This window comes from Equus caballus, chromosome 28 (assembly GCF_041296265.1).
Source record: "Equus caballus isolate H_3958 breed thoroughbred chromosome 28, TB-T2T, whole genome shotgun sequence".
NCBI lineage: Eukaryota > Metazoa > Chordata > Mammalia > Perissodactyla > Equidae > Equus > Equus caballus.
In genome coordinates this window covers 39,877,676-39,904,734 of record NC_091711.1, presented here as the reverse complement: position 1 = coordinate 39,904,734, position 27,059 = coordinate 39,877,676, and the positions used below count along the sequence as shown (strand labels likewise).

Sequence of the window (27,059 nt, the reverse complement as noted above, 5' to 3'; positions counted from 1 at the left end):
GGGGGCTAGACTCCCACATGTGGATCTGGGGAAGGCACAGTGCTACCCCCACAAGCATCTTCTCTGTGCCCCCAGGAAGGCAGGCGGCACCCATCCCGTTGGGTGGCGCCCAGGCCTGGGGTCAGGGCTGTGACTTGCTGGCCCGGTGGCCTCCCTCTCCGAGTTCAGCTCCCCTTCAGAATGTCTTATGAAGTGGGATGTTGAATGTCCAAATGTTGTCTTTTCAAACCCAGGACTTATGTACAATGTCCCGCTCTGTTGGGCAGAAGTCACACGTGTCTCCTTCACGTCCCTGTCCCCGGTGCCCAACACAGGCCTGGCAAATTGTAGGCACTTAATCAACTAGGAGTCACGAGGTCAAATTTTCCCAGGGCCTTGGTTTCTGCAAACTGGGGCTAAAAACGGCATGGACGAACCGGTTGTGAGAAGTAAATGAAATAACCAGGAAGCGCTGGGCACGGCAGCTGGCCCACAGCAGGCGCTCTCTGTGGCATCAGCCGGGACCGAGTGACCGTCATCAGAAGGCTGCATGGAGGGTGAGGGGGGACACGGCCGGCAGCCCCCAGCTCTGCCCAAACCCCGGATTGAGAGAGAGGCAACTGACCTTTGTTAAGGGCCTCCCAAGTACCTGGCACACTTCTGCGATTTATATCCAGTTCCATCTTTTGCCCTCAACAAGCCTTCTCCCTGTCCTGCTGGGTCAAGCCCGCGTGCACCCTGGTCTCCAAGCCTGGCCAGCCAGGCTTCCAGGTGGCTTCCCCGTCCCTGGGGACCCTGGGGGCCTGGCGTTGGTGTGAGATGCAGATCCCCCGGAGCAGCGAGGCCTTCATGCCGTGTGTGTGTGTGTGTGTGTGTGTGTGTGTGTGTGTGTGATCCGCCCCGGGACAAGAGGATGGACGCAGGCCACACGGGTGCCCCGCTGCCAGAAGGAAGCCCTTTCCCCGCGGCCCTCTGGGCTCCCGGCACTTGACACCCTTGCCCAGGCCTCCAACGCCGCCTCCTCCGCGTCCCGCTGCCCCGCGCGGCCCTTCCCCGGGCTGCGGCCGGTCGATGGCTGGGCGGCCGCCAGGTACAGAGGACGCTGGTTGTGCAAGACCTTCGGCTTTTCCGACTGTCCAGCTTCCGGCCTGCCCGGTCCAGCGCGGGCGGCTGTGCCTCCAGCAGGAGCCTCTCGTGGGGGGGCGGGACAGAGGCTGGGCTCGGTCCCCACGCCCGCACCCCTGCTCCCACCGCAGCGCCCCACGCTCCCACCCCAGCGCCCCTCCCTGCAAACTTCGCAGGGCAGCCCCGCCTGGGAGGAGGGGACCAGGAGGGAGGAGGAAAAACTGCGAGCTGGGCCTGGCTGCGTCCTCGGCCAGGGCGGTGAGGCCCGGGCAGCAGGCCCTGCAGGCCCGAGGACCAGGACCCAGGGAGCCGGGGCGCCCCCGGCCCCGCCCCGAGAGGAGGGCTCTGGGCACGCCCCTCACGCCCGCAGCCACGCGGGACTCACGCCCCGCCCCGGCGCCCGTCACAGAGCGCGAGGAGGAGCACGCGAGGGGTGTGCGACGCACGGAGGTGCCACGAGGGAGGGACCACACAGGCGGCCTTCCCTGTCTTCACCCGCCCCTCGGTGCACACCCCAGACACACTGGCCGCGCGCATACGCGTCACACGCCACACGCACACTTTACACTCCACACACCCTCACACACCACACACGCCTCCCACTCCACACACACACCTCCCACTCCACACACACCTCCCACTCCACACACACCTCCCACTCCACACACACCTACTCCTTCACACGCACACGCCTCTGCCTCCACGCGCACGCGCACGCGTCCTCACGCCCGGCCCCGCTGTTCGCGGGGCGCTTGTGGTGGGTCGGTGCGCCCGGCGGACGGCGCGCAGCTCCGGGCTGTGGTGGCCTCGTCCGTCGCTGGAGAGAGACAAGTGCGGGTGGGCGCCAGGAGGACCCTCTGTGTGACCGCAGGGAGCCCCGCGGTGCCATGTGAGGGAGTGATCGTGTGACAAGTTCGTGCTGGGGAGGGTCGCCCCGAGTGTGGAGCCCGGCGTGTGTCCCACCTGCGACCGGTCCCAGCCCACGTGGCCGCGTCCTGCGAGCTCCAGAGCCGCACGTGGCCGGCGGCCGCCGGAACGGACTGCACGAGGGGGCCGCCACCCTGGCCCCCACCCCCACCCCCCCACCCACTCCCACCCCCGGCCTCACTTGTCCAGGTAAGGGGACCCACGCTCCCTCCGGGGCCCCGGGCTGTAACCAGGCAGGAGCGTCACCAGGCAACGGGCCCCCGGGGAGAGCTCCGGTCTCGCACCTGCCGCCGCCTCCAGGGTGCCCACGGGCGGGGCGGGGCGGGGCGGGCTCTGCCTGCCGCCTGCCTGTGGCCTGTTTACCAGGCTCAGTCACCGTGGCCGGCCCAGCAGGAGGCCCATGGCGCCTGAGGCCACAGGCCACAGGGGACAAGGGCCAGGCACCCCTGCCATGGCTCCAGGCCATTGATCCAGCCCGGCGGCCGGTGGGGGAGGGGAGACCTTGGCCTGGACAAACAGCGGCTCTGAGGCCTGCGTGCAGGCCTGGCACCCACCTGCCACTCCCAAAGGTAAGGGGGCCTCCGGGCCGGGGCACTGGGATCCATGAGTGACGTGGTGGTAGTGTCCACCCTGGTCGCCGGCCTGGCTCCCTGGGGCTTGAGCCATCTGCCCTGCTCGGAGGCCGGAGCGGGAAGGCTGAGCAGAAGGCGAGGGGTGCATGGGGCTGGGGTGGGGGCAGGACGGGGCGGAGCGAGGCCGCGTGTGGGGACAGGCACAGCGGCAGTTGAGGGGCCGCAGGTTCGGGGGGCTGGGAGGCCTGGCGTTCGGGTGGGGCCTGGGGCCTCTGGGGCAGGGACAGGGCCGGGGAGAGGCCCGATTTGCTGGGCTGACCATCCCACCCTCACTCGCCAGGGCTGGACACACTGCCCCCTCCAGATCCAGGTCCCCGACCTGGGTTTGGATGTGGGGAACGGGCCCAGAGCCCCACGCTGCACCCACTGCGGGACGCTGAGCTCACAGGCTCAGGGCTAAAGACGGCCGGCCGAGCGTGTGTGTGTGCATGAGTGTGTGCAAGTGTGTATGAAGTGCAAGCATGCATCGATGAGTGTGTGTGTCATGGATAGATGTGTGTCTCCATGTGTGTATACCTGTGTGTGAGTTTATGAATGTGTGCATGTGGTGGGGACTTTCACCCACTGTCCCCACACTCGGGGACACAGAAAGTGGCTGTAGAGAGGATTTACTCGAGGCCCTTTGGCCTCGCTGAAAGGTCCTGGGTCAGAATCCCAGCTCTGCCCTACTCTGCCCTGCCCAGCCTGGCTGAGTGATCTCAGGGAAGTCACCTCTCTGTACCTCAGTTTCCCCAAACACTAAGTAAAGACAGCAAAGCAAACGTCGCAGGCTGCCGGAGGCGGAGGCCCGCACGGGGCTGGAAGAGGGGTGGCCCCGCCCCAGCAAGCTCAGCTCCAGGGGCAGACCAGGGACCCTCCAAGGGTCAGAGGGCAGGAGGGAGTGAGGAGCAGGCTGGGAGTCCCAGTGCTTGGATAAGGGGCGGAGCCTCAGGCCCCTGTGGTGGGTGGGGCGCACCCAGCCCCTCCCTCCAGGGCTCCCCATCAGGGCACAGAGGATGCCCCCAGGTGAGCTGTGGTTGCCCAGGGAGGCCCAGGGCGCTGCAGAGGAGACGTGCCGGGAGCGGGCGGGAGCTGGGCTGAGGGTGATGGGGCCGCGTGAGGAGGTGGCAGTGCAGGCAGAAGGGGGAGGGTGCCGAAAGCAGGCTGTCAGCAGGAACCCGCTGGGCTCAAGAAGCCACCCACACCATGCTCTTCACCCAGCGCTGGCAAAGCCCTCGATCTGTCCAAGTTTCCTGCCATCTTCGTTATTAGGATTGATAACTGAGGAGTCCAGTGTCGCCGCGGTGCGACCAGAGAAGAGGGAGAGGGGAGGAAGGAGCAGGCCAAGTCAGCCAGGCCTCCGGGCACAAGCACGTTCCAGCTCCGTGGGAAGGAACTGGGACCTGAGCGGTCACTCGTTCAACAGCCACAGTCCTGCGTCGCTTAATGACGGGGGCACGTCCTTAGAGCTGCGTTGTTAAGTGATGTCATTGTGTGAACATCATCTAGTGCGCTTACACAAACCTAGATGGCATAGCCCACTCCACACCTAGGCTATATGGTACTGATCTCATGGGACCACCATTGTCTATGTGGTCCAATGTTGACTGACATGTTGCTATGTGGCGCGTGACTGTGTTGAGTGCCAGCCTCTGCTCTTGGCACAGGACACACAGCGGTGAACACAATGAAGCCCCTGCTCCTGTACAGCTAACAGCCAGGGAGAGACAGAAAAAGGACACATAAGTATAGAAAGATCTCGAGAAGTGCTGTGAAGAAAAGTGCAGCAGAGGGTGGGGAGTGGTCGTGGAAGGCCTCCTTGAAAAGGGAACATTTGAGCAAAGGAGGTAAAAGAACAGGCCATGAGGCAAACTGAAGGAAAAGTGTTCCTGGCGGAGGGAACAGCAAGTGCAAAGGCCCTGAGGTGGCATGTACTTGATATGTTGAAGGTCTGGCAAGGAGCTGGTGTGGCTGCAGCAGAGGGAGGGAGAGGACAGAAGGATGTGCAGGGGCCACGTCACATGGGCCCTTGTGGGCTGTGATAAGGGCTTCAGGCTCTGTTCTAGGTGGATGGAAGTCATGTGAGGCTTGTGAGCAGGGCACATGGTGAAGGGACCACCCTGGTGGTTGTATGGGAATTTGCTAGTGAGGGTGGCCGGACGACTGGCTACTGCAGGTAGGTGACAGATGATGTTGACCTGGATGAAGGGGTTGGGTTCTGGGGACGGTTGGAAGGTAGAGCCACAGACTTTTGTGATGAACTGGACCCTCGGAACAACGGAGGAGCCGTTGTGATAGTAAAAGACAGGAATGGTGGGGTCATCTTCACAGCTGTCAGCTGTCACCATCGTCCATCTCCTGCTGGGCTGTCAGTCCAAGAGGGTGGGAATGAGGTCTCTTATATTCACCAGTGTGCCCCGTCCCCAGCACCGAGCCTGGCACCAAGCAGGTGCCGATAGAAATGGGGTGGCCAGCTAACTGAATCAAGGACTCGATAGGCCGACCCCATCATCTGCGCCCCAGCTGCAAGCCCCACGAGTCCCACTTCCTGGAGGCAGTGAGATGTAGGAGAGAGCACTGCACCGGGAGTCTGGGGGCTCATTCATCTGGGTGGCAGGCTCTGGGCTGGGTTCTGTGGGGGGCAGGGCTGAGTAAGACACAGGCCCACTTCCTTCTGGGGGAGAGACACGAGGCCAAAAGCCAGGCAGATTGTTGATCTGACCGAGGGCTGCCCAGAGGAGGAGGCAACTTACTACCCAGGGCCCTGAGACCCCTCGCCTGGCAGGTGGCCTTGGAGCTGGCCTTTAAGGGTCCTTCAGGCAGTCCTTGAGGCAGAGGGTGTGGCAGCACAAAGTGGGGTCTCGTGGGCCTGCAGGGCGCTGTGCGTCATGGATGTTAGGGCCGCGGGGGGCGTGGGCAGCAGCCTGGCCATGGAGGGTCTTGGGCGCCACGGCAAGGGCTTTGGAGGTGGCTGGGAGCCATGAGAGCATTCTGAGCAGCTGAGCGGTTGGAGGTGGCCAGGGAGAGCTCTCTGGTGATAACGTGAGGAGGAGCCGGAGGAGGAAATGGGAGGCGGGGAGCCCAGTTAGGATGCTGGTCCAGGGGTCCCGGTGGGAGGCGATGGGGAGCCCAGGTGAGTTGCCCCCCCGTCTGGGCTGTGTCTAATCTTGGATTTTCACACAGCGAGTGTTCTGCAAATGGGCCCCCTCTGTGATGCTCAGGGTCTTCCCAGACAGACACGAGGGGCGTTTATGAGGGAGGCAGGATCCACAGAGTGAAGGCGTGGCGTGCGGGATGGGGGAGGAAGGGGGAGGCCTCCCTGACCATCCTACCCCGGACTGCTCTCTTGCTGCCTCCTCTCACGGACTCACAACCTTCTCTGAGCCTCGGTTTCCCCCTCAGCACCTGAGGAGGTGTAAGGCAGTAGAGCACAGGGGTTAGGGCATTCCTCTGAAGATAAAGGGCTTGGGTTTGCAGCCTGGCTCTGCTGCTAACCACCTGTGTGACCTTGGCCAAGCTGCTCAGCCTCTCTGTGCCTCAACTTTCTCATCTGTGGAAGGGGGATAATAAGACAACCTACCCCCACAGGGTCTGTGTGAGGCTTCCATGAGACAGTTCGTGTAAATGTCAACTATTGTCACCTCTGGGTCCCTGGGTCCCACGGCTCTGTGAGTCACCCCGAAATAGCTCCTTGGTGATCCAGACTCAAGAGTAAAAGAGGGGTGTGGCCACCTGCAGCAGAGAGAATGGACCTGGGGCTGAGAGGTCGTGGAGCCGGCCGATCGCCTGGGCTCTCCCCGATCCAGCCACCCCACTCAGCTTCTGGGGACAGCCAGTTTCTCAGCAGGGGTGCTGGGACACTTTGGGAAGTGGGCAGGCTGTCCCGCCTGTTGCAGGATATTGACCATCCTTGGTTCTGGCCCCAGCAGGGCCTGCCCCACACATATGGGTGTCCTCTGGTTACTGGGTGGAGGGGAGTCCAGGCCCAGTGGAGAGTCACCAGCAGTCCCTCCCTTCCTTATGTCTGATGGGGCCCACTCAAGAGGGTCACTGTGGCTGGCTGCAGCAGGCATCCTTGGCTGGCAACAATGCCAAGAGGAGTGGCAGGGAGCAGGAAAGTGGGAAGGAGGGCCAGGGGCCCTTGAATCCAGCTGGGAGGACTCTGAGCATCACTGAGGGGCCCCATTTTCAGAAAACTCACGGTGTGAAAACTCAAGGCACAGCCCAAAGGGAATCCATCCTCCAACCCCATCTGGGATGCATTTGAAAGGCCCAGCGGCATTTAAGGATGCAGTAATGGGAGACTGGCTTCTCAGTGCTCTGGAATCCTTGCTCTGCGGGTAGGCGGGGAGGGGGGTGAAGGGCCTTCTCTGTGCTGTGCGAGGACCTGCCTGAGAAGCCAATAACACTCAGAAGTTTGCTTGGGGGTCTGACAACAGAGCTGCAGGCCGGGGGCACCGAGGGGGATGACATTCAGTTGTTATTAAATGGTTATTTGTTAAGTAACAGCTCATTCACAGGAAGCAGCCCAGAGTAGCAGAAGGAGCAGGGAGTCAGACCCTGGGCTGGATCCCTCCTCACCTGCTGTGTGACGTTGGGCGAGTGGCTTAGGCTCTCCGGGCGTCAGGGTTTTCATCTGTAAAATGGGGCTGGTAGAGAGCGCCAGATATTCAACTCACATTGGGAAAACGAAGCCAGGAAAACCCTGGACTGAGTTGTTGCTAAAACGCTCTGGGCTTCAGTTTCCTCATCTGTCCAATGGGTGCAGAACCTTGAAAGGTGCTTGGAGGTTTCAGCAAGATAATACACATGAAGTGTGCACACAGAGGGGGCCAGAGGAAGAAGAATGCATGGTGACAGTGCTCCCCAAATCCCTGGGGGACCAGAGGCTTGAATGAGGTGATACCTGTGAAATGTGTTCTGTAGACACTAAACAAATACTCATTTTTGTCTTCTACCCCTAAGAGGCTTTCTGGTGGGTGGGGAGACAGGAGGGCTGGCGCTAAGGGCTGGCTCTCTCCAGGCCTTGGGGGGCTGGTGCAGTGAGTTCACTGCATCAGTATTACCAGAAACTCTATTGTGGAGACCCAGGAAGAAGGAAAAGCAGGCCCAGTGGAAGGGAAGCCGAGGGCGAGAGGAGCTGGTGCACAGAAGTTTGCACCCCGTGTGCTGGTCCCGTGTGTAGGTACAGCTTCTGGAGGGCAGGGTCCAGGCTCTGAGACCTGCATCTGTCCTCTAACCCCAGAGAGGGTAGTGCGGGAGCAAAGGTGGGGGCTCCAGAGCCGCTCTGAATCCAGCTCTGCCACTTGCCCTCTGGGGCGAGCTGCTCGGGGACCCGCTTTCCCCCACTAGAAGCTGGCTCAGCTCTCACTTTCAGTCACTGCCCCCCGGTGTTATTTTCCTCCCATCCAAAAGGCAGAGGTGCTGTCTCACTTCTATGCATCGCTGGCATCCAGCAAAGGCTCCCTTGCAAATGCCAGATGGTTTCCAGCCCTGGTCTCTTTCTCCACCAGGATGCCCATGGCCGAGGCCCCCCAAGCCGCTGGTGGGCAGAGCGATGGAGGCGACGGCGAGGACGCAGAGCCGGAGGGGATGTTCAAGGCCCCTGAGGACTCCAAGAGAAAAGTCCGAGACTACCTCCGCCTGGCGCCCCTGTGGCTGGCCCTGGTCGTGCTGGTTTCCGTGGGGGTCTTGCTCTGGTATTTCCTAGGTAATCGCGTGGGCCCCCCTGGGAGAGGCACCTGGGGAGGACTCTGGGTGGCTGTGGGGGGCACAGCAGGGCAGATCCAAGCTCAGTGATGCCTATAACTCCGTGTGACCTTGGGCAAGGCACATTGTCTCTGTGAGTCTCCCTTTCTGTTCTGTGAGATGGGAGTGCTGCTGCATCCCCATGCTAGGTCTTGGGGCCCCAGGCCAAGTGCCCCCAGCTCCCACCCACTGTGGAAGGAGTGCTTTCTCAGCGTGCCCAGTTCTCGTGAACTGATAAACTGAAGGAATGTAAACATTGCCTCCCCTTGCCTGCAGCCCTCCTGGGTTGCCCTGGGGCTCAGAGCCAGCTGGCTCTGTGAGAGGGGGCCCATTGGCGCCAGTGGTGCCTGGCACCAATTAATGCCTCTGCTCACTTGAGCGCAACCTGGGAGCTCGTCCGGGGTAGGGACCACAGCTCCAGCACCTCTGGGTCTCCAGGGCCCAGCAGGAGTGTGGATGAGGGGAGGAGGACACAGGACTCAGGCATCCAGGAGGTGTCCATGCACACAGATGGCTTTCAGACCCAGCTCGGCACATGTGGAATTCAGCACACAGTGATGGGGGGCCTGAGGTGTCCAGAGCTCAGGGCCTCTCCCCTGTCCTGAATTTTGGCCGCCCTCTCTGGTATCATAGCCTCAGTCAGTCGCCTGGAGCCCTAGGAGCAACTGGCCCATGTTCTGGGTCCATTCGTCCATCCTTCCATTCATGCATGCATGCATTCATTCCTTCATGCATTCATTCGTTCCTTCATGCATGCATTCGTTCACTCAATGAACACTCTTGAGTATCTACTATGTCTCTCTCTGAAACCAGTGGACACCAAACCTCATTCCTTCAGCTCTTGGGGGTGGGAGGTAATGGATAAACCAAAGTAGATGGGGCCTGTGAGAATGCTCTCGTGTAGTGTTAGAAGACTCATTCATTCATTCATTTATTCAGTACTGAGCACCTCCTGTACTCCAGCTCTGAGCTGGGCTCTGGAGAAAACCCCGCCCTCGCCTTAAAGCACACCAGGTGCTAGGACAGAGGAGCTGAGGCCAGGCAGCCACAGCAAGGGCCACCCACCCTGCTCAAGAGATCAGAGACTTCCCATTAAACACTCTGTGGAAGTTAGATAGTCTTCTTACTGGCTAAATCTCCTGGTGGAATTCAGGCCCGTTGAAAGCAATGGGGACCCCCTTTGGGGCAGTTATCAGGGAGATCAGCAAGGGCCCAGCTCCAGAGGGGTCCAGGGAGGCGGTGGTCTGGAGCAGCCCCTGCCGATGCTGTTGGGAGGCCCGGGTCAGATGCCGGCCGCCTGCTGTGACTCAAATGGACTGTGCTCAGAGCTGAGCAACATGGGCAGGGAGTGGAAGCTGTGTGTATTTCACCACCGGCAGGAAGCCGGCGCCCCAAAGAGCGCCCCAAAGAGTGCGGGGCTGCTGGGGCCTCCTTAGGCTTCAGGATAAATAGTCTTTAGGGTAGAGCTCGGAGCGTCAGTCTGGAGGCCCGGGAACTCACCTGCCAGTTGTCTCTCTTTCAGAGTCTAATTTCTCCTAGTTAAGTTCCAGGAGTAAATCACCCCCAGGGGTGGGTGCTCCTTGGGGCTGAGGACCCAGGGGGTGAGTGCTCCAAAGCCTCAACTGCGGAACCCACCCCCCATCCCCCAAAGGGATTAAGGGTGGAGGAGGCACTTGAGGAGATGTTTGAAGGGTTCCTCCCACCCGGGGCCAGGCTGGGACCTATGACATCGGAGCGGGAGAAGCCCAGTGAGGAGTGAAGGACTGGCTGAGTGGCAGCCTGACCCAGAAAGGGGCCCAGGAGAGGAGAGGGTGGGGACCGGCTTCCTAGCGCCGAGGAGCCCTGGGCCCGGGGTACGTTCTTCTTGGAGCAGGGCCCTCAATGCTGCCTGCCGGTATTTCCCCGGTCCTTTCCCTCTCCTGGGCGAGTTTTATGCTTTCTTCCCAAACCTCCCACCCTCACCTCCACCCGCTTTGCCACCTGCGTCAATGAGAAAACGGAACCACTCAGAAAAGAAGCCTGGTGGATGCCAGCACCACGTCCTCCCAGCTGCACCCCGGTGCTCTGCCCTCCCCGCTGTCCCTGCGGCTGGCCATCCCTCCCCGGCTAAAGCCGCCTGCCCTCCCAGGAGGCACCCCTTTTGCCCACGCGGCGGCTGGGGCTCTGGCAATGCTCCTTCTCTCCTCCAGCGGTGTCACCCTCAGTGTACAAGCGTGCTCCCATTGCTCCCGCACCAAATCCCTCTGTTTCTCCTCCGTTTCTCTGCCCCCTTTGCAGCAAACTCTCTGAAGGAGAAGTCTCTAAGAGCTGCTGCCTCCAACTCTGCACCCCTGATCTCTCTGCGCCCTTTCCATCCTGGCTCCCCGCCCCCTTCCCCTACAGCTCGAGCAGGGCTGGTCAAGGTCGCCAGTCATCATGTTGCTAAACCCAACGGCCAGTCCTCAGTCCTCACTGCCTTTGACCCGTTGACCCATGGGCAGCACTTGACCAGGCGCCTGTCCCCCTTCTCCTTGAAGCCCACTCCTCACTGGCTCCTGGGGCTCCCCTTATTTTCTCCACCCCCCCCCCCCCACCCCAGGTTGCTTCTTCTCCTGCGTGTCCTGTGCTGGGCGCGGGGCTCCCCTCCTCTCTCCCTCGGCCCACTCCCTTCAGATTCTCCTCCGGTGCCCTTGGCTTTAAATGCTTTTAGACCCTGAAGACTCTTAGTTTTGCGTTTCCAGCCTGGGCCCCTGGGCACCTCCCTCAAGCTCCACTCTGTCACTGGGGCCTCTCCACCAGGATGTCCAAGGGCCATCTCAGACCCCACGGTTCAGCAGGCCACTCTCATCACTTCCTCCAAACCTGCGCCCCCCACCTCCCAGTCTGTGGCCATTTCATCCTTCTAGTTACTCCCTGTTACTCTTTCTTTTACACCCTGGCCCTAACTTGCCAGCAAACCAGAATATCCTGACTCCAGTCGCTTCTCACGCCCTCTGCTGTGCAGCCTGGTCCAGGCTCCGTCGCCTTTCTCCTGGACTACTCTCCCCTGGACGGACCCCCTCACTGGGCTCCCTGCTTCTGCCCTTGCCTCCTTAGAGCCTGTTCTCAACACAGTAGCAGAGAGATTGTTTTATAAAGCGAATCAAATCATCTAACTTCTCTGCCTAAAACCGCCCACGGCTCCCATCTCACTCGGAGCAAAACCAAGTCCTCCCGGGGCTTGCAAGGCCCTCCATGCACTTCTCATCCCCCAGCTCATCTCCGCCTGCTCTCCCCTCACTCACTCTTTGCTGTTCCTCAAACATGCCAGACAAACTCCTGCCTCAGGGCCTTTGCACTTGCTCGTCCCACTGCCTAGAACGCTCTTTCTATAGATCAACATCCACGTAGCTGCTACCATCACCTTCTTCCCTGGCTTCCATGTTGCAGCTCACCCCTGGGCCCTGATTTCCACAGCACTTACACCTCGAACATGTTGTATACTATGCTTGCTGTTTATGTCTGTCTTTCTTGCTGGACTACAAGCTCTTAAGGACAGCTTTATTTATTCATTTATTGTTTTGTTCATTGTTATATTCCCAAGTGCATTAGGTCAGTCCCTATGCATAGCAGGTTCTCAATGAATATTTGTTGAATGAATGAATAAATGAATGAATAGGGGTATAAAATCAGGGCTATGAATCTGTTCTCTTCACATCAGCCAAAAACTGTCTTTGCAAAATGGAAATCTGATGACACATCCTTGATTTTAAACCTTTCAAGGTTCCCCTTGTTCATTGGGTAAACTCGTACCCTGCTGAAGTCCTGGCCTCTTGTTGCCCTTCCCCATATCTGATTGCTCCAGCCAAGCAGGTTTTAGCCCTCGTCCTTACCACTATCCCTCTGCCCCAGGGCCTTTGCATATGCTATTCCTTCTGCCCTGAAGGTACTTCCCTCCCTGTCATCTTTTCAGTTTATACTCAACTCTTCCCATTTCATCTGGAGGGTCACCCTGGCCCAGGCCCAGTTTCTTGGTCACGTCCCCTTAATAGCATCTTGTGCCTCTCCTTGAAGGTGCTCCTCCCAGATGGATCCTCATGTTGTGTGGTTACTGGGGTAACACCTGACTTACCCACTACTGTCAGCTGCACACGGGGGGACACATCTGTCTTGGTTACTGTCATACCCTACATAGTACATGCAACTTGGACGACCTGGTCAATAGAAGATTCATAGAGGTGCTAATCCACGAACTTGACCTTCTGGGTTATGTGGGTGTCCTGGCCCTCATGTCATCCGTGTCCTGGACTGGTCACTGCGTCAGCCTCTGCCTGGGACACCACCCATCTGTGGGCCTCTCTTCTCCCTGGCACCTTAGGGCCAGTGTGTCACTAAATAAACCTTGGATGAGGATGATGACAATGACAAAGACAATGATGATGGTGGTGCCTTGGAGGCCCAAGACGCTGGAGGCTGAGCCGAGGGTTCGGGTGGCAGGAGAAGGCGTGGAGGAGCCAGGAGCCCTCCCTGTCTGCGCCCTGGGTTAATCTTGCCGGTTTCTTCCTGGGCAGGGTACAGGGCGGAGGTGACCGTCAGCCAGGTGTACTCAGGCAGCCTCCGCGTGCTCAATCGCCACTTCTCCCAGGACCTCGCCCGCCGCGAGTCCAGTGCCTTCCGCAGTGAAACCGCCAAAGCCCAGAAGATGGTATGGAAGGACTGCGGGATGCAGGGACGGAACGTGGGGCTGAGGAGGGAGAGGGACAGAGCCGGAGCAGGTCAGGCCGGTTGGTCAGTCCATCTGGAACACTCCCTGGGAGCAGAGCCCTGTTCCAGGCACGATGGGAGGGGACGTGACACAGGGTGGTGGGAAAGTTAGCGGACTCTGGGGTCAGTCACTTGGCTTAAATCCTGATTGTGCCGCTTAGTAGGAGCACGACCTCAGGAAAGTTAGGGCAGCGTGGGGATGCTGGCGGGGCCCACCCTCCTGGCCTCCCTCCTTACTGCCCTGGGGATGGCCTCGGCTGCCAGCATCTTCCGCTCTTGGGCCACAGGACCGCGCCCTGCCCCGCAGGGCAGGCCGGAAGTGCCGAGGAGTTATTTCGAGGAGCGGCCCTCAGCCACGGGAGGTGGAGTGCGTGGATAGAATCCCCGGCTCCTTGGCTCTAGGGGGCAGTTTTGAGGAGGCCCCCCGCTGTCTGCCTGTTGGACGAGCCCTCAGCTGCCCACAGCTCTACCTGCTCCTTCACAGCCAGAGGGGCTGCCCGCTTCCTGTCTCTCTTCCCCGCCCCCACTGTCTTCCCCAGAATCACCTCCAAATAAGCCACTTGCCTCATGTCCCTGACTCGGGACCTGCGTCTGGGGGACCCACCCCCCCAAGGCTCTCTTTCCTCCTTTGTAAAGTGGGGTTGTCATGGGGTTGAAATGAGGTAATGAGGACATTCTCTGTGTGCCCTTCGACGTGCTTTCCAAGCATACACCCCGCCGTTCCATCCTGCCGTCAGCGCTGTGGTCGAACGTGTGCAAAACCAACCAGCTGAGCTCCCGTGGCTGGTGGCGCGGGGAGGGGACTCAGGAGCTGAGCGGGCTTTTCGGGGTTGAGGAGTGACTTTTGGCCAGGGGGAGAGAGGCCATTGGTGGTCGGTGAAGGCCAGAGCCGGGGCGGGGCGGGGATGGAGGGCAGCGCCTGGGCGGAGGTGGAGGGGATGAAGATGGAGTGAGTGTGAGGTTTGTTTCCTGGCACGGCCCACGGGCAAGCCTCTGGCAAGCAGGGCTGCGGGCAGGGGCGAAGGGCATCCCCAGGTCAGAGGGGGCCATTGTTTCCCCTCCTTTTAGCTCAAGGGGCTCATTACCAGCACCCGCCTGGGCACGTACTACAACTCTAGCTCCGTCTACTCCTTTGGGTGAGTCATCCCGGCCCCCGACCAGCCCCTGCTACAACCCCGGACTCAAAGAGTGAGAGGGGACGCTGTAGGCTTCTGAGGCAATGCCCTTGTTTTTAAAAGTGGGGCAACTGAAGCATGGAGAGGAAACTTGGTTCCTGCATGTACCCACGCCCCCCCGCCCCAACCGCTCGCTGAGTTTGGTTTCCTCGTCTGGAGAATGGGCGCAGTGGTGTGGGAAGGATTCCGGTAGACCATTGGTGCGACGTGCTTGTCAAGGGCATGTATTAGGTGAGGCCGTGGGTGGGTGGGAGAGAGGGGTGGCCCAGCTGTCCCGCTCGTGTCTGGTTCTGCCACTTACGACACGGTCTGCGCCATCGATCTAACCTCCTGGGCCTCTGGGTCCTCATCTGTAAAATGGGCGTGTTGAGAGCGCCTCACTCTGAGGTTGTTAGCAGGCTCCCCTGAAGATGGAGCACAAGGCCTGGGAGGTAGTAAGCGCTCAACACGCATGAGCCACGCTTGGTTTTCTCCCCGCAGGGGCAGGGGGCTGGGTGGGGGCCAGACTTCAGGCCCCGCCAGCCCCTCTCACTTCTGCCTGCCTTAGGGAGGGACCTTTCACCTGCTTCTTCTGGTTCATCCTCCAAATCCCTGAGCACCGCCGGCCGATGCTGAGCCCCGAGGTGGTGCGGGCGCTGCTGGTGGAGGACCTGCTGTCCACGGCCAACAGCTCGGCGCCCCCTCCCTACCGGGCTGAGTACGAGCTGGACCCCGAGGGCCTGGTGCTCCTGGGTCAGTACTGGGAGGGGGAACATGGGATGGTCTGGCAGGCCCAGGGAGGCCCCCAGGGTGGCCCCCTGCATGACCCAGGAACCAGGACCGAGGGACGGGGCGGGGCGGAGGGTCGGCATTCAGGGTCACTCTCAGACTGGCTGGCTCTGACGGGTCTCTTCTATTTTTATTTTCATTTTTCATTTCATTTTTATTTATTTATGTTTTTGTCTTTGTTTTTTTCTTTGTTCGTTTCCTTTTGACAGAAGCCAGCGTGAAAGACCTAGTTGCCCTGAATTCCACGCTGGGTATGCTGCTTCTGTGCTCTCTCTGTTCCCTTTTGAGTTGGTGTTTTTCTTGGCGTGGTCCAGTGTCAGGGCTACCTGGCTTCTGTGGCAGGTGCGGGGCGCACTGGCCTGGAGTCACCCAGGGGATGTCTGATGGGTCCTGAGCAAGGCTTGGGGCCTGTGAGCACGCGTGTGTGTGTGTCTTGCACAGGAGTGTGTGTGTGTTGCCTGTGTGGGATGTGAGAGGGAAAAGCAGTTTCATTGTGCATAACTGTGAGTCGACTTCTCTATCATTGGATCCGATGTGCCCACAAGATGCTGTTTCCACTGCGGGTAGAAAATAATCCTGCCAATTCGAGGTGTGCCAGCCACTTTGGGTTGAAAACTTGGTCTTTTGGAGATATTTCTGTCACATTCAAGGATACTCCCTCCCCCCTTTCCTTCCTCAGCCAGCCAGGCTAGTCTGCCCTCTCCTCCCACCCCACCCCAGAGCCATGTTGCTAGAGTCGGATTGCTTTTCTCCAAGAGGCTCCACAGTCTTTCTGCTGAGCCCTGGGGAGCAAAGTACCAGCAGGGCCACCATGCTGACCAACGGCAGGGAGTACTGTCCACACTGGGGTCTGTGTGACTGGAGAGTCCTGGAGATGTGCAGTGCGCCACCTGGGCTACTGTACCCTGTGGCCCTGAGCACAAAATTCTCAGATTCTTCCTATACCACCTAGAGTTTGTACTGAAAGCTGAGGCAGGGCCTGGGGTTTCAGCCCCCTCTCAGTGAGGAAGGCAGAGTTTAAATCCTGGTTATACCTTCTCTGACCATCGTCTCGTCCCATCTGGCTTGTCAAATACCTACTTTCTTGGCAGATGGAGGTGATGGGGTCAAAGTGTAATTTTCAAATAGTTAAAATCATGATTCTCATACAAAGGCATTGTGAGCATGCCAAAGATTTATATAACTCATTAATGAAGGAAGCTGTAGGATGGTAAAGCTTGTTCAAAGGAGAACACGGGAAACTCATCTATCTACCTATTTATCTATCACCTATCATCTAGCTATCTATCTATCTATCTATCTATCTATCATCTGTCTACCATCTATGTATGTATGTATGTATGTATGTATCTATCATCCATCTATCTACCTATCATCTATCTACCTACCTGTCTATCTACCCATCTACCTATCTCTCATCTATCTACCTATCTCTTATCTATCTACCTACCCACCTACCTACCTATCTACCTACCTACCTGTCTACCTATCTATCATCTATCTACCTAAATATCATCTATGTACTATATATATATTTATGTATCTACTTATCTATCATCTATCTACCTATCTGCCTACCCATCTACCTATCTATCATCTATCTATCTATTTACCTATCTATATATCATCTACCTACCATCTATCTATCTATATATGGATGTATCTATCTACTTATCTATCATCTATCTACCTATCTACCTATCATCTATCTACCTATCATCTATCTACCTATCATCTATCTATCTAACTATATATTGTTTATCTATCTACCATGTATCTATTTATCTACCCATCTATCATCTATCTATGTATCTATCTATCATCTATCTATCTATTAATCCTTTATCTATCTGTTAATCACCTACCCATCAGTCATCTATCTAGCACCTTCCATTGCCTCAGTACACCTGTGGCCCTGGCCCTTGGTCTGGGATGGGCCTTTTGGTTGCCCTTGCCTGCATGGGGTGTCCTTGTGTCCCCAAGTTTCTGGCAGCTGTTCTGCAATTATCCTTATCTGGTTCAGCGCACATCCAGAGCCCCTGCCCTCTGGGAGCACAGCGTTTAATGGGGCGAGGATGACCATTCAAATCCTTTAAACAGGCTTCTGCGCACCTCCTCCATGCCAGGCCCCCTGCCTGCGCTGGGGACGCCAGGTGACCGTGTCCTCACCCCTGCCCTCGGAGGAGCTCTGGCCCCGTGGGGGAGACAGACACATAAACAGAACCTCACAACACCAAGTGCGGCTGCTGGGACAGAGGTCCCCGAGGCAGCAGAGAGAGCAACAGAGACTGACACCAGGGGCCACCATCCAAAGAGGGAGGAGGGAGTTGCTCCTGACTGGGGGTCCTGGAAGCTCTCATGGAGGAGGCGGCAGCAGACTCAGGCTTGGGGATAGGTAGGAGTCCGTCAGGCAGAGGGACCAGCGTGAGCAAAGGCCTGTCACAAGGCCGGTTCCCGGCGACCAGAGACACCAGGCTCCCCAGAGGTGTTTCTGATTCTCAGCAGAAACCAGCGCAAACCTCTCCACTTAATTAGTCTCAAAATAAACCAAACCAAAAAAGATTAAAATGGCAAAAGCAAAGCATCAGCTTGGAGCACGATTTAAAGGACACAAACGCCTAGGAACAGCCAGACACCTTTCCGCGGTGCTGGCGGAGGCAGATATCAAAGGCCTGTCCTTTCCACTTGCAGCTGTCAGAGGTCTCTCCCCGGGGAGGTCAACTCCCCACTGGGGTCACCATGGCCAGGGGTCAGGAGGAGGGAGTTGAGCAACAGGCAGCAGGATCAGAGCAAAGCCCGTTCACCACCATTCCCTTCTTGGTCCTCAGAACCACCCAGAGAAGGAGGTGGGACAGGTGTTATTATTGTGTTCGTTTGACAGAACTCAGAGTGGCTAAGCGACTGGCCCAGAGTCACACAGCTGATGTGAGGTGGTGCTGGGATTATAACAGATTGTGGACTGCCCACACACCTGCTGCCTCCCACAAGTGGGGCTCATCCCCACATCCTGACTGCTTCCTGGCAGAACACCATCCTCCCTGCTTCATAGGCTTATGGTGAGGTTTAAATGAGATATTTATGCTCCATGGGAGAGATTTGTTTGCCTACATCAAACACGTAATAGGTGATCAATAACTATGTTGAATGAATGAGTGAATGAATGAATGGTGCAGGTGGTACAGCTTTGCAAGTTCTAGCCTTGCATACAAAGCTCGTAGATTAAATGTAAGAGAGGAGCCACCGCGGGTGTGGGTGTGGGTGTGGGCGGGTGTGTCTGTGTGATGGAGAAGGAGGTGTGAAGTGAGGGCAGCCAGTGAGACTGGCCACATCTGAGCCTCAAGCGGGGCCAGCTGAAGGGTGACGTGTCACAGAACTTTCTCCCCAGCTCCACCCTCTCCCTCTCCCCCACACCCACCTAAAGAAGAACAGTCACTACATTTATTGAGTACCTACTGTGTGCAAGGCACTATGCTGAGCGCTCAGACATGCATCATCCCTAAGCTTTGTGACAGCCCTGCAGAGGATAAGATCCAGCAAAGAGAGGGGAGATGAAGGGAACCCAGGTCTGTCTGGCCCAGGCTGTAAAACGGCGACAGTGATAGACGCCGTTCCCGGGGCTGCTCAGCAAGGTGGTCAGTTTTGCTCAGTTCCGGCACGGATGCAGCACGTGATAAGTGCAATCTGCCTCCCTCTCCTTGTCCCGTTATCATTAGCTAGAAGCTCACTTCCTCTCCCAGGGCTGCCTCCCAGCCCCCGGAACGCAGTCCCTTCCCTCCACCTTACGTGAAGCCCTCCCACTGCTCCCCCTCTTGCGCAGACGCCTCCCGCTCTCCCAGCCTCCTCAGTGTTGCTCCCAGCAGCAGAGGGGTGTGTGGTCCACGCCCGACCACGTCCCAGCCCTGCCTAACCTTCCATGGCTCCCAGGGCTCCTCTCCGGGGTGTGAGCTGGATCTGCCGCTTCTCCAGCTTGCTTCCTGCCTCAAGGTCCCTGCCCACTCTGGCCTCCAGCCCTTTGCTCACGCTGTGACCCCCCCAGGACTTCCCTGCCCCACGGCCGGGCTCAGCGCCCTCACCTCCTGAGCTATTACCCTGGGCTCTGTGTCTATGCCTGCTGTTCTGGGCGCTCCCACGCCGTGAAGGGACTTTCTCTGGCACTCGCCTGGCGGGGAGGGCTCAGTGAGTGCAAGTGAACGAATGAATGCACGATGAATGAATGCATGCATGAGGAGACTGGAGACGGATGGAAGCAGCTGGGAAACAGAAAGATAGGACGTAGCACATCTGGGCTGATCCCATGCAGCTTCTCTGGCCGTCCCACCCCTGCCTGGTGAGGACCCACCAGGGCTGGCCTCCCTGGGTCTCTCCTCCCAGCTAACCGGGGTCAGGGGCCTGTCGCTCTCCTCCCTCCAGGCTGCTACCGCTACAGCTACGTGGGCCAGGGCCAGGTCCTCCGGCTGAAGGGGCCCGACCAGCTGGCCTCCAGCTGTCTCTGGCACCTGCAGGGCCCCCAGGATCTCATGCTCAAGCTCCGGCTTGAGTGGAAGCTGGCCGACTGCCGGGACCGGCTGGCCATGTACGACGTGGCTGGGCCCCTGGAGAGGAAGCTCATCACCTCGTGAGTGCTGGGAGGGTCGGGGTGAGGGGAGAGGTGGGAGGGGTTGGGGTGGGGTCAAAGGTCATGTCCAGGATTCTGAGACCAGAGGCTGTGTGACCTTGGGCCCACGTATCTGATGGGAGACAGTGAGGCTAGCCCAGACGGAGAACGGGACAGGAGGCTGGAAATGGCTGTGTACTACGGGCAGTCCTCTTCCTCTCCCAGCACCTCAGTTTCCCCATTTGTAACAAACCAGTTGTACTAGATGACCCCTAAGGTCAGCTCTGGGAGGAAACCTGGCTTGTTAGAAGAATGCTTCAGAGTCTGGCAGCCCTGACTTCCAACCCTCCCTCTGCTGCTTCCTAGCTGTGTGTCCTAAGGCAAGATACTTTCCCTCTCTGAGCCTCAGTTTTCTCACCTGTAAAATGGGTGCACAATCATGCTTACCTTGCAGGGTTATTCTGCGGATTTAAATCAACCCATCTGTGCCAAGATCCATACACACAGTAATGCTCTCCATTATTCCTCTCATTATCTACAGTCTAGTTGGGGGCGGGTCACAAAGGGCATTGAATGCCAGGAGCAATTTGAACTGGAATACTTAGTAAGTGGGGAACTAACGGAAAGTTCTTGAGCAGAGGAGCAGGGCTTTAGGACACGGGATATGATGTAGTGGGCAGGAGTGACAGGTCCAGAGGGCAGGCAGTGGGTGGTGTGGAGACCATAAAGGGGCTGGAAATGGGCTTGGCCCAGGAGCATAGTCACCTCCCCACAGGGGAAGGGAGGGGTGTTGGGACTACAAGATTCTGTAGGAAGTGGGGGGCAGACACTCGGGGGCATGGGCTGCTGCCTTCTCTGTCTCGCGGGGGCCCCCAGCTTCTGGGCTGGGGTGGGGTGGGACCTGCGTGTTCAGACCAAGGACAGCCCTCGAGGGTGAGCTGGGCGAAGCTTCTCCCCAGCCCCTCCCCAGGGCCTCTCTGAATCTCTGGCTCCGAGGCTGCACACTCATTGGCACCCCCAGCCTGCTGCCCCACCACGTGGTGACCTCGATCTGGGTGTGCGTGGGCTGGGTTCCTGGAGGGAAGCACAGAGAAGCCAGATACAGTCTGCTCTCCCGGCCCGATGGGGGTGGGGATGCTCGTGGGCTTCCCTGGGGGCTTCTCCCAGTGCCCCCCAGCCTGCTGTTGGGGAGGGGACCTGCCTGCCAGTCTCTGCTCTGTCCCTGCTCACTGTGGCACCAGGCTGCTCACTCGTCTCAGAGCCTCAGAGAAGGTCCAAAATGAAGAGTCAGACAAGACTGGGGGTCCTCAAACTTGCACCCCAGAGCTGGGAGGGGGGACCTTAGTGGTGATGGGAAGACAGAGCAGGGGGGAACCTTGATCAACTTCAACCTCATGGTTAGACACTGTAGTTACAGCAAGGGCTCTGCTGCTAAGTAAATATGAAAAACGAAAGGTGAAGCCCCTGTTAAAGGCGACCTCAGGTCCCTCGTACCCCTAATACCTTATCTCCCACCTCCCACCTCCCGGGCAGATGAGCAGCAGAGGCAAGGAGGGCGTGGTGTGTGTGTGGGGGGCTCCAGCAGTGAGAAGAAACCAGAGGTGTTCAAAGCAGGAAGAACGAAGGAGGAACTGGGGTGCCTGGCATGGGAGAGGCAGGGGACATGACCCTTCCCAGGAGCGCTGGGCACCAGGACCCTCCCGGGAAGCTCCTTGGGATTATTCACTCCACCAGCCAGGTGCCGTGTGTGGATCTCACGCAAGCATTTCCATGGGGCCTGCGGCCCCCCCACCTCCCGTCAAGTCCATGGCTGTACAGAGTGGGCAGGCAGTGCCTTGCTGCCGGATGCTGGCCTGCCCACTGTGGGGGAGGCGGGGGTCTTAGCTTCCTGGGAATTGGTCTGCCAATTAGCAAGGGCTCCAGAGAATTCCGTCGGAGATGAAGGGAAGTTTGACAGAGGTTAGTGAGAGGGCGAAGGGGAAGCCGGGAGCACCCCTGCCTGAGATGGGCAGACCTTGGGTGGGGTGGGGGCACCTACACAGCGTCGGGGGGGTCACCACATGCTGGCAGATGCAGTGCCCAGAGCACATCTGTCTGCTGTGGATGGTCCTGAGCCTCAGTTTCCCTACCTGGAAACCAAGCAGTTGACAATCTCCGAAGACCCTTTTCAGGGCCGACCTTCCAGACTTCTAAGAGTCTAGAATTCTAAGATGCTATTATTTATTCCGTACCTCCCAGGCACCAAGCTCTGGGTGGAATCCTGGGGTGCCCCAGGGGTCACCAGGCCACACACCTGCCTTCCCTCTGGCCCAGCCCAGAATAAGGCCAGTGGCCAGGGTGTGGCCAGCCACAGGGAGTGGTCCCCACAGGTGCCAGCTGGGCTCCCTGGGGGGCACAGGCTGAGCACTCAGGGGTCCTGGGGATTCTGAGGGCGTGTTGTGAGACTGGGGTCAGCCGTCATGGTTGAACTACAAGCTCCAGAAGTCTGGCCAACCTCCTGGCCTCGCTCACCCGAGACGCTGGCCTGACCCTTACAGGGCCTCCAGTCAGTCCCTTGGACCCCAGAGGGTCAGAAACCTGCCCGCGGACACACAGCGGACTGGCTGCAGACCTGGCCATACAGATTCCCAGTCCGCCCTCCTTGGCTCCTCCCAGCAGCCCGTGGCCACCCCAGAAGCCCTTCCTGGACCCCTGCCTGCCCTTGCACCTTTCTCTGTCCCCTCAGGGTCTATGGCTGCAGCCGCCAGGAGCCTGTGGTGGAGGTCCTGGCGTCAGGCGCTGTCATGGCAGTGGTCTGGAAGAAGGGTCTGCACAGCTACCAGGACCCCTTCGTGCTCTCCGTGCAGCCTGTGGCCTTCCAGGGTGAGGGGTCCGGGGTCCCGGGGGTGGGGAGGTGTCCCCTGGGCATGCTCTTCACCTTCTTTGCTGTAGCTGGGGATGGCATGGGGGCAGAGGGAAGATTCTGTCATCTCTCCCTCATTCTCTTTCCTGCCTTCCTTCTGATATTTTCTGTCCGGAGTGTGTCTGTGGTCAGAGGCCTGAGAACCTCGGATTCACCCCCAGGCAGTCCTTGCACAAGGAATGGAACAGTGCAGACTCCCTGGAGGGGGCGGGGTGGGGCTCAGCGCAGGGCATTCACAGCATTTCAAAGGCTCTCCCCCGGGCTGCCCACCGGCCCTTCCCCAGCCCCCACGCTCCTCCTGCTTCAGGAGCCCCCTCCCCACCCCGTTTCTCAGGAAGAGCACACCCCACCCTTCATGCCCAGTGGCTGTCCTGGGCCTGGAGGGACGCGAACCTTCAGTTTCCGAGCTCTGCAAGGGCCGGGTGCACACGCACAGCCGCTGCTCCCCACCTCCGCCGGTCTGCCTCTCCCACTCAGCCTCCCCTCCCTCTCCTACTGTCCATACCCACTCTCCTGGCTGTGGCCCAGGGCCCCAGCTGGCCCCACCGGGGCGCTGGCTGCCCCCTGGGGGTGGGGGGTGGCGTCCCTGGGAGTCTTGACACACCTCTAGGGGAGGAGAGAGAGCGGCTTTAGGGACCTGGACTCCATGGAGAGGTGGGGGACAGCAGGCATACGCCTTCCCCCATCCCTCACTCTCCCAGTGACCTCAGCCAAGCTGCTTCTCTTCCTTGAGACTCATCTTTGAAAAGGGGACAACTCTCCCTCCCCTTTGACCCATAACCGTGGGCAGGCACAGGAGTGAACGTGTTCAGTAAGCTGTCAACCGCTGCCAGCTAATGTCATAGTCATAGCCGACATTCATTGAGCGCTTCCTACTTGCCAGGCTGTTTGAGTGTTTCGTGTCTGTTTCATCTGCTCAGCTACCCTGTGAGGTGTGGACTGTCATCGTCCCGTTTTATAGATGACGAAACTGAGGCCCGAGGTCACACAGGCACACTCAACCGCGGGGCTTTCCTGTTTAGCGGCAGGAGGGATGCTGGGGTTCCAGCTGCTCCCCTGGGTGCTGGGAGGGGCAGCAGGGTGGGGCCGGGGCCTGTGTAACGGCTGTTCTCGGGGCCCAGCCTGCGAGGTGAACCTGACCTTGGAGGGCCGGCTGGAACCACAGGGAGCCCTCCGCACACCGCACTTCCCCAGCTACTACTCGCCCAGCACCCACTGCTCCTGGCACCTCACGGTGAGCCCTGCGACCTGCCTGCCCCCCTGCCCTCGCTCAGAGCACCCCGTGCACCTCCGGGGACCCCAGCTGGGAGGGGGGCAATGTCCTGCCCTGCTGAAGCACCCACAGGCTGAGCCCTGGGTGCAAATCCCTGGTGCAGGGGATGGTAGTGTGGCCTAGGTTTGGGTCTTTAGCCACAGCAACACTTGTTTGTTGAGTGACTGACAAACTTCAGCCCCTCCTGGCACTCTGTGTCGGCGAGCCTCCTTCTGCCTCTGTTGTCCTGTGGGGTGGGACCACCAGCCCGGCCACAGCCCGTGGGCCACCTGGTGACCGGCTCCCCCGTCACAGGTGCCCTCGCTGGAGTACGGCTTGGCTCTCTGGTTTGACGCCTACGCGCTGCGGAGGCAGAAGTACGGCCTGCCATGTACCCAGGGCCAGTGGACGATCCAGAACCGGAGGTACCCGCCCCCTGGAGCCCCTTCCTCTCCACACAGGTGCCCCCACTTGGAACCCAACTCTCTGACCTCAGAGGGCAGCACCGGAAGAGAGCAGAGGTGGGGCAGGTCAGGCCTGTTGCCCCACCCCTTGATCCAGTCCCCTATCCTGGCCCCCCACCCCCTCCTCCTACCACCCAAAGGTGTCAGATACACATTTGTCATCAGACACCTTGGACGTTGATCCTGTTCGAGTGAAATGGTTTCATTTCCTTGGGTGCTGTCACCCCACGGTCTGGCACCCTGAGTCCTTAAGTGAGATGATGTGGGAGCCACAGGACTCAGCAGCGCTGGCGCGACCTGCCTTAAACCAGCCGAGTGCAGATGGAGGCCCCTCTTCCCATATTTGCTCCCTCCCTGCTGGTGGCCAAGGTCACGTGGCTTCCGCACAGCCAGTACTGCTTCTGCAGGGATGCGCAGTAACCACGGTCACCCTGTGTCCCCCACATCCCCAGTGGGGCACCAGCCCTGCTATTTGTCCTGCCCTTGGCCTCTCTGGTGACAAAGTTTGTGAGGAAGAAGTGAGTCCCTCAGGGAGGTGGGCAGGACATGGTGGGCCAGGCCATGCAAGGGGCCGTCCTCGGGTCAGCCGTGGCTGTGGTTGGATCAGTAAGCTCAGGACTGGTAGATGCCCACTGGGGCTGGCAACCTGGGGGCCGCTGGTGGTCCTGACAGCTGCAAAGGAGTGGGATGGGCAGGGGAGCGGGACGACGCGGTGCAGATGCACTTTCCTTTGTGTGGGGGGAGGAGGTGGGAACTAGGCCGGTCGGGGAGGGGGGCATCTACCATGGGAGGGGTCCACAACCAAATGCTGCGCCGGCCATCCTGTATAGAGAGAGGACATTAAGGCGCAGGTGATAATGGTTCGAGGGGGACGGCTGGGAGGGGAGTGGAAGGCATGGAGGGGAGCAGAGGAGGCCCTCCTGTGGCCCCCTTGTTGGGAGAGAGGAGTAGCCTTGTAGAGCCGGGAGACCCCTCCCCACCGGGGGTCCCAGGACGTTGAAGAGAAGCAGGTTGGGCTTCTGCTCTCCCTTCCACCCTGGGGGTCTGGGGGTCTAAGGCTGGGATGCTAATATGGAAGGTTCTTGATTTCTTGGCTATTTTGAGTAACCAAGATTCCAATAGACTGAAATTGCGGGGTTCTAGGACTCTGGAATTCCGGGATCTGGGGATTGGTGTCCACATTCACCAACACTTGACCTCTGCTTATCGGTTGATCCTATTCAAAAGCATCAGACAAAAGGTGATGGGAACTGACAATGCCCGTTGACAGGATGTCATCCTCTCCAGGGCTTTTGCAGTTGATCAGGGACTGTGATTAAAAGGAAAAAGAAGGGATGTCAATGGTGTGAGTTCCAGCTCGTGCTGTGTGGGGGGACATCAGGTGGTGTGAGTTCAGGCCTGTGCTGTCTGAGGGTGACATCTGATGTTGTGGCTCTGGCCTGTGCTGTCTGGAGAGCAGAAGGGGCATCTTGTCCCACCTCTCCAGCACATGGGTGGCATTTCTGGCCGTGACCACCTTGATCTTTCATGGAGCTCCCCGGGGGCCCTTTTCTACTTGCCTGGGGCCTACCCAGACCAAGGACAGTTGGGCTCACCCCTCAACATCAGGAGCCCACAGAGTGACCCTGGGAGTGGCCCATGATTCATAGTTCTTTGAATGATGATAACCTGTTCTCCTGCTGCCCTCTCAGCCCCAGAACTGAATCTGATATCTCGGAGAGGAGCTGGGAAGGAGCCAGAAGGGCCGCGGGGTCTGACAACCCTGCCCTCACCCCACCCCGTGGTGATTCCATTCCCCAGGCGCCAGGCCCAGCACCAGGTGCCCTGCGGCTCCACGCTTGGTGCTCAGCATGGGGCATTCAGTTCACCGGCCAGCGGCCTGTGACGTCAATGGCATCTTCATTCCATTTCCCAGAGAAGGAATCGAGGCTCAGCAGGATTAGGTGGTGCCCACGGTAAGGGTGTCTCCCATGCCCACCACCAGCCATGACTGGTAGGACACAGGACGGTCCACACGACACTCCCCAGGGAGAGCCTTCTTCCTCCCTCCCTGAGTCAGCCGGGAGGGTCGGGCAGAGGTATGGGCACTGGGTCCTAGGAATGTCATGAGCTACCCTTGGGGTTTGTTTTCACTTTTTTGAGGAAGATTAGCCCTGAGCTAACATCTGCCACCAATCCTCCTCTCTTTGCTGAGGAAGACTGGACCTGAGCCAACATCTGTGCCCATCTTCCTCCACTTTACATGTGGGACGCTAGCCACAGCATGGCTTGCCAAGCGATGCGCACATCCCCACCTGGGATCCAAACCCGTGAACCCCGGGCCGCTGAAACAGAATGTGTGAACTTAACCACTGTACCACCGGGCTGGCCCCTACCCTTGGGTTTTAAATGAGGACCGTGGACGGGGAGTCTTAACCAAAAGAATGTGACTGCAATGGTGGAATTTCAGGCACTGTGACAGATTCTAGCGGAGGTGGGGGGGGGCTCTCCCTCCCGTGTCACCAAAGAGGGATGGAAAGTGTGGGCTGGATGGGCCATCGAGCCCCACTCTCACCCGTTGTACAGGTGGGGAAACTGAGGCCAAGTGAGGGCCAAGGACTTGGCCTCTTGTCCTTGTCTTTTTGCCTTGAAGTGGTGGGGACGAACTTCAGGGTGCAGCCAGCTGGTGGGTGGGTGGGGAGGGTGACGCCCGACAGGGTCTCTCTCCCCAAGCCTCCCCTCACCTCCTGGGGGGTTGCAGATGTGTGCAGGGGAGTCTGGCCACCTGGTTTTGCGTTAACTCTGGGCACACC

The 27,059-nt window shown here is 59.0% G+C and overlaps 1 protein-coding gene across 1 annotated transcript in view; it reads left to right on the top strand.

The window, feature by feature from the left end:
* The first annotated feature begins 2,282 nt into the window (after window positions 1-2,282).
* The window catches only part of TMPRSS6 (transmembrane serine protease 6), a 39,314-nt gene continuing 14,537 nt past the window's right edge, over window positions 2,283-27,059 (top strand). Inside the window, exons 1-10 of the mRNA XM_005606610.4 lie at window positions 2,283-2,600; window positions 8,156-8,352; window positions 12,920-13,053; window positions 14,181-14,248; window positions 14,835-15,019; window positions 15,265-15,306; window positions 19,466-19,670; window positions 22,375-22,511; window positions 23,673-23,785; window positions 24,119-24,228. Coding sequence (XP_005606667.3) covers window positions 8,157-8,352; window positions 12,920-13,053; window positions 14,181-14,248; window positions 14,835-15,019; window positions 15,265-15,306; window positions 19,466-19,670; window positions 22,375-22,511; window positions 23,673-23,785; window positions 24,119-24,228 — 1,190 coding nt within the window. The 5' untranslated portion in view covers window positions 2,283-2,600; window position 8,156. The remainder of the gene's footprint in view (window positions 2,601-8,155; window positions 8,353-12,919; window positions 13,054-14,180; window positions 14,249-14,834; window positions 15,020-15,264; window positions 15,307-19,465; window positions 19,671-22,374; window positions 22,512-23,672; window positions 23,786-24,118; window positions 24,229-27,059) is intronic.